The sequence below is a fragment of the Apostichopus japonicus genome, chromosome 13, assembly GCF_037975245.1.
Source record: "Apostichopus japonicus isolate 1M-3 chromosome 13, ASM3797524v1, whole genome shotgun sequence".
NCBI classification, from domain to species: Eukaryota; Metazoa; Echinodermata; class Holothuroidea; order Aspidochirotida; family Stichopodidae; genus Apostichopus; species Apostichopus japonicus.
Window position 1 is genome coordinate 10644569 of NC_092573.1, and position 9199 is coordinate 10653767.

The following is a 9199-nucleotide window of genomic DNA, read 5'->3' on the forward strand; positions in this document are numbered from 1 at the left end:
TATTCGGTCACACCGAGACGGCGCTAGATGAACCCTCCTCTCAATCAGTATCGTGTTTCTATAACTAGGCATATAGCTGGGAAACATGTTTCCCACTTTTTGTAGTTTGAAGCCCTCAAAGTAGGGTCAGTAAAGCACTTCCCCCTTCTCCTGTGGTCGCTTCAATGTGTTATTTATAATCTCTATCCCCACACAAGAGTTAAAAGCGCCCACACACTGGTATAAACATTATTTTTAAGTTTTGAAAGCCCTCTTGCGGATCGCAGGAATCTTGCTCACAGGCTGCATGTTGCCAACCTGTGACTGTGTATAGTCAAATACAATGTCCCCACCCCCCCCTTCCTCCGCAACTCCCATTTTGAGACAAATCGCCGACCAATTGACTCCGTCAAAAGCAACCACTACCTCCTTATCCAATCTCGTTGACAGTCAGATGGTGCTTCGGGCAATATATATCACTGAGCCTTTCTTTTTCCAAATATAGATAATGAGAATAAAACAATATTCATGCCATATTTCACCGGACCCCTGTAATTGACCTAGGCTCCCGAAGCTGTAGCCAACCCCTGACCCCCCCCCCACCACTCCTCATTTCTCGTCAGACCTGTCGAAATCATTACATAATACTATTGTGTCCCCTTTGATTTGTGTCTTCTTACTCATAAACTGCAAATGGACTGATTACAATTTGACGTGTCCTGTAGTAACCCTAAATCTATTTCATGAACTGTCAAAGTTCTTGACATTGGTGTAAACAAAGGGAAATTCAATAATAAATAATTTAAAACATGATGCGTATCATAAGTTGTATAGGCTATGTCAGATTTTAAAACAACCCCGGGAAACCATGATATGAAATTGTCAATGGTTTCCTTTCGACACTGTTATCAAACTCAACAAAATGTAACATGACAACATTTACGGTGTGTCAATGAGCCAAAAATAGGCCTACTGTTTTCTGACAGCATTTAGAATCCTAAAATATTTCAACCAAATATGATCTAGTTGTAATAGTAGTGTGCAAGTAACCAGCTCTACAAAGAAAATTATTTATATTCGTGTTAAAAATGACGGGAGATACATTAATGTAATTGGTGCCGATTGTAGCATCTAAAACGTATTCTTTCTGATGGTACCTAGCTTAAGTGGAATTATTTGGGCAAAATTGAAGGAAGGGGGTGTGGTAGCAGAGTTTGAGTAGGAGGGGGCGGGGCAGGACGAAGGGAGGAGCCTGAGGTGGCGAGGAAGGACAGAAGTTGCAAGGCTCAAATTATATGATTTTATTTCATAACGAGTAACTATACCCGAAAGGTTGTATGAACATATTTCGAAATGGGATATGTCTATCATGATACATGGTAGTGATGGTGATGAGAGTTTGATCCTTTGGGGTTACAAGGATAGAGTCAGTCACTCGACATTAATGGAATATTAGCTCGAAAAGACATGAAGTGGCAAATTTATACCGTGTAAGGTGATTGGTACTCTGATTTTCCTATCTAAAGAAAAACAATAAGAGATCTGATATATCTTCTAGGGATACGAAGAGACACCGTGCCCCTACCATTTCTTCGATCAGCCCCCCCCCCCCTCATCATGCTGTGACGTACTTCAAGTGTGCGGAAAACGAGAATTTTACTAAAGCACATAAGGTCACTGCAGACTGCCATAGCCGTTTTCGTTTCATTTTGATTAGTCTATATGTGGCCATATCGGCATGTGGTAAGTATAACACAAATAGTACCGATTTTACGATTTACGATTAAGGGAGAAGTGGACAGAAATAGTTTGCTTGTGTTCATTATTCTATAAACTAGAAAAAAATATCGAAATTTCTACATCATTGAATAATTATTAAATGATATTTAGTAGAAATAAGAGAAGTAAGAAGTTTTCAGAATACATGCTACGTCATCAGCCATTGTCTTCATCTTTAATTGGTTTCAAATAAAACGTATATTGACAATCCTTACTTAATATTTAAAAAAGACAGTTTCCTGATAAAATGTATACTGGCTTTCCAGTTCTTGAAGTTAGTCCACCCCTCCCAAAACACACACATCCTAGACTGAACCCTCTTCAACCCGAATTTTCAGATTTTCGGACTGAGGTTTTCGATTGTCATAGTCATATCCATGGTTGACCCTCCAGTCGTGCATGCGTCATGAATATTTCCTTTTAATGTTTCTTGGCCCTGTTTTAATCACACAAGTGTCAGTAAATTTTATGTACCTGCTAAATTTACAAAGGCTCAGCTCTTTTTCATTGTGAGAGACCAAACAGCACCAAGAAACGCCCAAATATTTGAATATGCATATGCATGCATATGCAACGTATTGCACATTATAGCTTGCAACATACGCGAAAGCCAGTTTAGCACTTCTCATTATGTAAAATTAATTTTGCTGTCATAGTTCATATCAGAAATAAGTCTGCACCTGCAACGTCAGTATTCCCTAATTCCTCCAACGTGAACGAGTCTCATATTGCTTCGTGTACCAATACATTATGAGCACGAGGCACTAATCATATTGGAACCGACTCTTTGGTGGTCGGTTCGCTGACTCTGGTAGATGCATGGAATGAAAAAAAAACTGAGCATACCTAAAACGATATGATCAGCAGCAGCTGAATTGGTTAGACCATAAGCATCAAGAGAAGATTATTCTCCAAAAGTGAAATATTATGTGTACAACAAGAACAACCTTTCTAACTAATAAAAGTCCGTTCGTGTATCAATTTATACAAAATTCAACACTGCCAGGTGCAGTTAAAATTCAAAGCTGCAGTTTCAATTACGTGCATTGGTTTTAATCTAATATCTCTAGATATTCAGCTCTTTCCGTGTCTTGCTTCTTAACCGTAGGAATTGAAAGAGGGGGATGGTCATAATCGTGATGAAAGGATCCGTTTGATGTTGTAGCCTTCGAAGGCTCCTTCGAAATAGGAGATAGTGGTTGGTAGCTGCTACTCCATTCCACGCTACTTCGGTCGAGTTCTTTATACTCCGCCGCTGAAGTGGGCAGCTGAAGCGATGTTGAGCCAGAAGTAGCAGTTGTTGGACTTTTTACTTGTGACGGTGTAACATGTTGGTTGCTTTGTCCTCGTACATCCTCATTGCATGATGAAGATGGTGATGGAACATGATCCACTTGTTCATATTCATAGTTATCATCATCATGTAAATGTTTCTGATATTCCAGTGATTCTGGCGATTTTGCCTGTGGTATCTCATAGCCATATTTATCAGTGCTTTTTGGACCGTCCTTTGGAGATGGGCGAGGAGGAACCACTGGGGATCCTGGAGATGACGTTCTATTCAATTTTGGCGATATCCTCATTGGTTTTGAGGCCACTTTCGGTTTATCAATATTGCCCACCCTTCCATTTAATTTTTTAGTATCATGAAAAAATTCTGAATCAGAAGGAAGAGGTTTTCGCGACTTTGGTAAGAAGTGATTTGGCCTAGGTACAAGGGTTTTCGGGGGAGGGGAAGTCGGAGATATCCTTCTTTCTTTGTGTTGGTCACCAGTTTTTGCTCCTTTTCCGTTCGCTAAATTGGGATTAGAACAACTTTTGTTTTCATTAAGCAACCGAGCCATTGCTTTCACGTCACTACTTTCTAGAAGATTCGCGTCCGACTTAGTGGATCGTAGAATTGGCTTTGGAGGTATTTTTCCAACAGGTGGCCATTCCTTCACTTTATCTTTTATTCGAACAGCAGCGTTAAGATTATGTTCCGAAGAAGGCTTTGAACAACAAGATTCTCCACCGGCGTTATGGTTTGCAATCTCTACATACTCCGAGGGTGAAACTTTGTGAGGATTAACGGGTGCATCAGTAAACGGAATTTCGTAGAGTCTGTCCACAGTTAACTTCGAGGGAGCGGATGCTCCATTGATATGGTCGTTTGACGTGAGCATTGGTTTGCTGTGATACCTAACAGGAAGGCAATTGTTATCGTTCTCTGTTATGTCATTTGCTCGAGCAATTCTATCCTCACCATCGATATCGTGGTAGGCTGTACTATCGTAGCCTATTTCATTTTCGCTAAGCATTGTTTGTCGTTCGCCGAATGCTAATGGTAAAGCTGTTTCATATACATGTCGAGAATGTCCGTTAACCCGTCGATTTCTTTCGTCAATGTTTGGATTTTCGCATCCATTGACTGTTTTCTTTCGGACGTGTACCACGTAGACTAGGCCTAGGACGATTATTACTACCACACAAACGATGATTAGTGTTATAATTATAACAAGCGGTGTATTCTCTGAGGGAGACTTTGGTCCAGGGTAGTCATCTTCAGAGGCATTGACTCTAGGATCGTACGTGACGTTCAAGTATCCGGTATCCCCGGTAATTTTGGGTTCCGCAGATGTCAATACTTGAGGAACTTCACCTATATTAGTGATTTGTACTGCTAAAGCAGCGGTGGCATGTTTCATATATCCACTGTATATTTCAAGCTGGCATTTGATTAAAGTATTCGCATCTCTTTTTCTCACCTCTTTGATGAGAAGAGTGCTGCCGTCGTCGAGCACTTGAAATCGACTTTCATCGAGAAGTTCATCAATGGGCTCATCGTCGTAGAGCCACGTAAAGTCAACGTGTGACGTTTTGTCCGTTCTGGCGCAGGTGACAGTAACCTCGTCGCCAACAGAGCACGATATTGTCTTTGGTTCTATCACGACGGCTGGTTCCTCTTGTGCAGGAATTAGATCGCACATCCTTCGTGAGTCCTCTACGGGACTTTCGGCATAACAAGCAAATGTTGATCCCATATCTTCTATTCTAAGAAGTTTCCGCCAAACAGATTTTTGTGTTTTACCAGGGATGGCAGGGTTGCTGTTTTTATGCCACGTAAGCACGGCTCTAGGAACACCACCTTCCGAAATGCAGACAAACTCCACGCTGTCTCCAATTCTTGGATTCGTTGGCGTTACAGTACACAAAGGAAAGCCACTATTTGGTGGAGCTTGTACCTTTAAAAAGGCACTTCTAGAATTCATGGCACTGCCTTCTTTCGCGTATCCACATGAATATTCGTCAGTATCCGTCAGTTGTACATTGTCCATTACCAGGTGGTATTCTCCTCGCGCCCTGTTTCCAGTGAGCCTATACTGACCCCCTTCACGTCCAGCAACGATTTGGTGGCCATTGGTGATCATGGTCCCGCTGGATCGAAACCACATGACGGTTGACGAACCCATGTTACGGAAACTACAGCGCAGTTCAGCACTACCGCCTCGAAGGATTGTTGTGTTAGTAGGACCCTCGCGTATTGATATGCCCTTACAACTGACCGAGGACATGACCAGCAAGGCGGATAACACGTGAACGAACGCCATTTTTGGTGGGTGTACTAGAAGAACAATACCGAGAAGGAAATACCGTCTGCAAAAAGAAGAAGAAAATACATAAAGAAAAATACTTCTTTATTTAGGCTACATTTTTTTGACTGGAACTAAAGGATGAATGCAAGTAAGCTGTTCAAAAGTGAAATAAACACATCTATAATCTTGCAAGAATCTAAAACCATAAAATAGAGGATTCAAATTAATTTTTGCATCAAAGTGATGTAGCGTCACGGTGTAGAAAAAAAATACTTACAGTAGAGTAAATTTCTGTAAGGGTATGAGGATGATATCGTTATAGCTGAATCATAACCATCATAAAATAATATTTAGACTCTTTTCATAAACCTTAGATATTGTGATATAGTTACACAGTTTCATTCTGACCAATTAAGTAACAAGTACAGTATTACACGGCGACGTTCAGGGGCAGGATCCCGAGGTGTCTGGATGATGAGGACGCCATGAGAGTTGCAACTAGTCAAGTTAATTTTGTTTAGGTCTAACTAAGTCATTACCACCCCCCTCCCCCTCCCCCTCCCAACTCCAGAGTTCTCTGTTCTGTTCTGTCGAATTATTGAGTCACTGCACCTTTGAAATGTGTAACTCGAGTCATGGCTCGTTTGAAGTCTGTTTACAATGGATGTTAAAGGATGACTTAAGGTACGATGTTTTGGTATAATGTAGACCTTTCCAAAACTGTTATCAAACTGCTATCAATCTATAATGGGTTTATTTACCACTTTTAATTATTGACAATCGAACCTTAAACATCATAGGAACTTCAATTAAAATATAAAACAAAGGATCTAATGACTGAGACTGTAAGCCTACCATGTAATTAACGTTAGGTCTGAATGGTTGTTGTCTTCTTTAATTGTATAATTTCAATTGCACCTGTTTAATGTCCTGCAAGTTTGCTATTGCCTCCACTATAGCCCGGACGGTATATTCATATATGCAAATACATCAACGTAATGAATAAACAATATGAACAATGTCAATAGATGATCTACATTTAATGTTGTGAATAATCAACACCAATGTGTTGTTTGTAGACAGCTACCTCTTCACTTGCTAAAGAGATCTGCCTTTGAAGTATATTTGGTGCCGCTTTTTGAAATCTATTAATAAAAGTAGTTGTCCTTCATTTTCAAGAAATAATTGATCTGCTTCTGCGAACTTACCATTGACCTGATAAAATTGGACACCGAATCTCGAAATTTTCAAAATTTTAGAGCAAGAAACAACGGTCCATTCATTATTGTATCCATTGGAGTGTCAGACCGTGTCAGTTGTGGTACGCTTTTTGATTACCGTATAACACTGGTATACCGCACTGGTATCAGAGATGAACTATACAACAGCGACCAGCCTGTCTGCTATTGGAGCAACTCATTTCCTTAGGTACAGAGAATTTACTTCCGGGACTGGACAATTCATATCATCAAATAGCGGGGTTATCAAGGTTGTAGGTGACGTCATCTCTACAACCATAACAAATTGGCATTGTTATTGTATCAATCTGATCATCTTCCTTGAAATCAGTGAGTTAGCAGGAATTTGGTGATTTCTGGCATCAAGTGTCAATTAACTAGTTGGCCGAATGCAGTTGCCAAGAATTACTGCCTACATCTTAAAGCGACATGACTGTCTACTCCTTGATAACGTGTTACTAGGAAGTGATTGGGGAGGGGGGGGGGGCAGGGGCTACATAAGGAAGAGGAATACTCCCCTCTTAACATATCGTTTCTCTCATCTCTTTTTCTCAACAAGATGATAGGTACATGTACAGCTCAAAAATTGAGGATTGTTATTTCTTGCCTGAAGTGTTTACAGATGCCCTTCACCCTGGCGGCCCCTTCACCCCGGCGGACACCTGACCTAGGCGGGCCCTAAAAAGGCCTATACCTTGGTGGCCCTAGACACTTGCATCATATGTCTATTACACAATCTGGTACTGGGTCCACCACCATGCACATGGCGATCCTAACTATTGGTATATAATTTCGTCTTCTTTTTTGGCATCTACTTTCTGTGTGCGAGATAAATCACGCTCTTTATTAATAGTATACTAACTTTGAACCTATATAATTAAGTCGACGAATTACTGAATATTTAAACTGTTGATTAGTTAAGCCATGAAGCTATAAACAGAATAGCTCCATGGTTAAGATAACTGATTGATTGATTGACCAGCTAAACAATACATTGAGTAAAAACAAACTAGCAGATGATATCTTACTTCGATCAATTCCAATCCATTTTTTGTCAATCTCAAGTCTCGTTAAAATTAATAGTCGATCAAATGCATGAAGTACACTATATGTAAAAGGCACTATAGTAATGGTTCGTTAATATGGGTCAATTCGGCGTCAATGACATAGCAATTCAAACTGACCTTTAATGGAGGATTCTATGACAATGGATGATTCAGAATGGGGAAAAGGTAATATTGGGTGGTAACGTACACAATGATCAATACATTGTAGCACTGCATAGCATGTAGTATGTGTAGTATTATGTTACCCTTGTAGGGGAATCTTGATACACACGTGCTGATGATCACACAGAAAGAGTCTTAAGGCAATGGGACTGGGGTCAGTGAGAGCGGATAATTGTATCAACAAGTTACACTCCTCTTTGCTTTACTCCCTGGTATTTAGGTACCTGATAATAACGATATCACAATGACTTGATAACAAAGTATTCAATCACCTGTTTGCTTTTATGAACAAGTTCAAATAATGCAGAAATGTATTAAATTACCTGATTGGCTAATTCCAAAAATCACTCCCCATCACGATGGCTCGGAGTAAAACATGTCCATAACAAAATATAACCACAGGAAAAAAAAATATGTTGTCCTGATTTCTTTTAAATGCAATAATAGTTCCAATTGTTCAGATCTCCACCTGCTTTTAATAAAGAAAGAAAAAAGACTCCAAAATTATTGCGTCCATGCTGGATCACACTTTTGTGACAAAGATTTACTCCACCAGTTTTAGTTATATAACTCCTCCCATTGTTACTACAGGGGAAATGACTAACCATATTACCCCGTTCCCGCATGCAGAGTTTGAGCTAGTCATGGTACGTACATACGCTACACAATCATCGCGTCTTTTGTTCCATTCTTGTACTTATAAACACAAAGACCCCAACTTTCCACATGGGTACACACTGGTCTGGATGACGTCATTATTGTAGGAGAAAGAAGCAATTGGCAGGATTAGTGTGTTTGAACTGAGTAGAAACCTAATCCTCTCAATAAGTAGTTTTCAGTCATCCAAAGAGTGAATACAAGCAAGTGAAAGTAACAGGCTGACACGGTCATGTATATTGTGAGTAAAGTTTTGTGCAGTATAGGTTATCTGTTTATATTAGTAGAATCGTATAAACTACAGTAGATGTGCCATCTTCATAATCACATGGGAGGGAGAGTACAACAGAGAGTACAGTACAAGTACAACGGCATGAGTAGGCTACAAATACATGAGTTTGATTACAAGTGAGACAAGTTGACAATACATGGAGTTGCAGACCTCATCTCTTCTATGATGTAATGGATCTAGATTGAACTTTGACCTCGACGCTTCACACCTACATAAGTATTATTTTTAAAATGTCTCATTATTCTCTACATAACTCGTGGTTTAACATTCATTCAAGCACAAAATGACTAAAACAGTTTTTGGATATTTGACATCAGACCTTTGATGTCACCAATCATATACAGGCACGAGTTTACAGTACATGATCAAGCACCTAACAATTAAGTTTGAACGCGATCGGACTTACGGCCTCGGGGAAGTTCGCGAAACACCTTTTCGCATAATTTAGAC

At 39.9% G+C, this 9199-nt stretch overlaps 1 protein-coding gene across 2 annotated transcripts; it reads right to left on the minus strand.

The window, feature by feature from the left end:
* Positions 1-1784: 1784 nt before the first annotated feature.
* On the minus strand, positions 1785-8685 carry LOC139978770 (uncharacterized). Of its 2 annotated transcripts, none has more exons than XM_071989258.1 (2): positions 8124-8685; positions 1785-5394 (listed from the first exon to the last, which is right to left on the minus strand). In XM_071989258.1, exon 2 carries the CDS (start codon positions 5346-5348, stop codon positions 2811-2813), a length of 2538 nt encoding a protein of 845 aa, XP_071845359.1. In that variant the 5' UTR covers positions 5349-5394; positions 8124-8685; the 3' UTR covers positions 1785-2810. The 2 variants fall into 2 exon arrangements, with proteins under 2 accessions (XP_071845359.1, XP_071845357.1); XM_071989256.1 differs by lacking the exon at positions 8124-8685 and adding an exon at positions 6542-6815.
* Between the last annotated feature and the right edge of the window lie 514 nt (positions 8686-9199).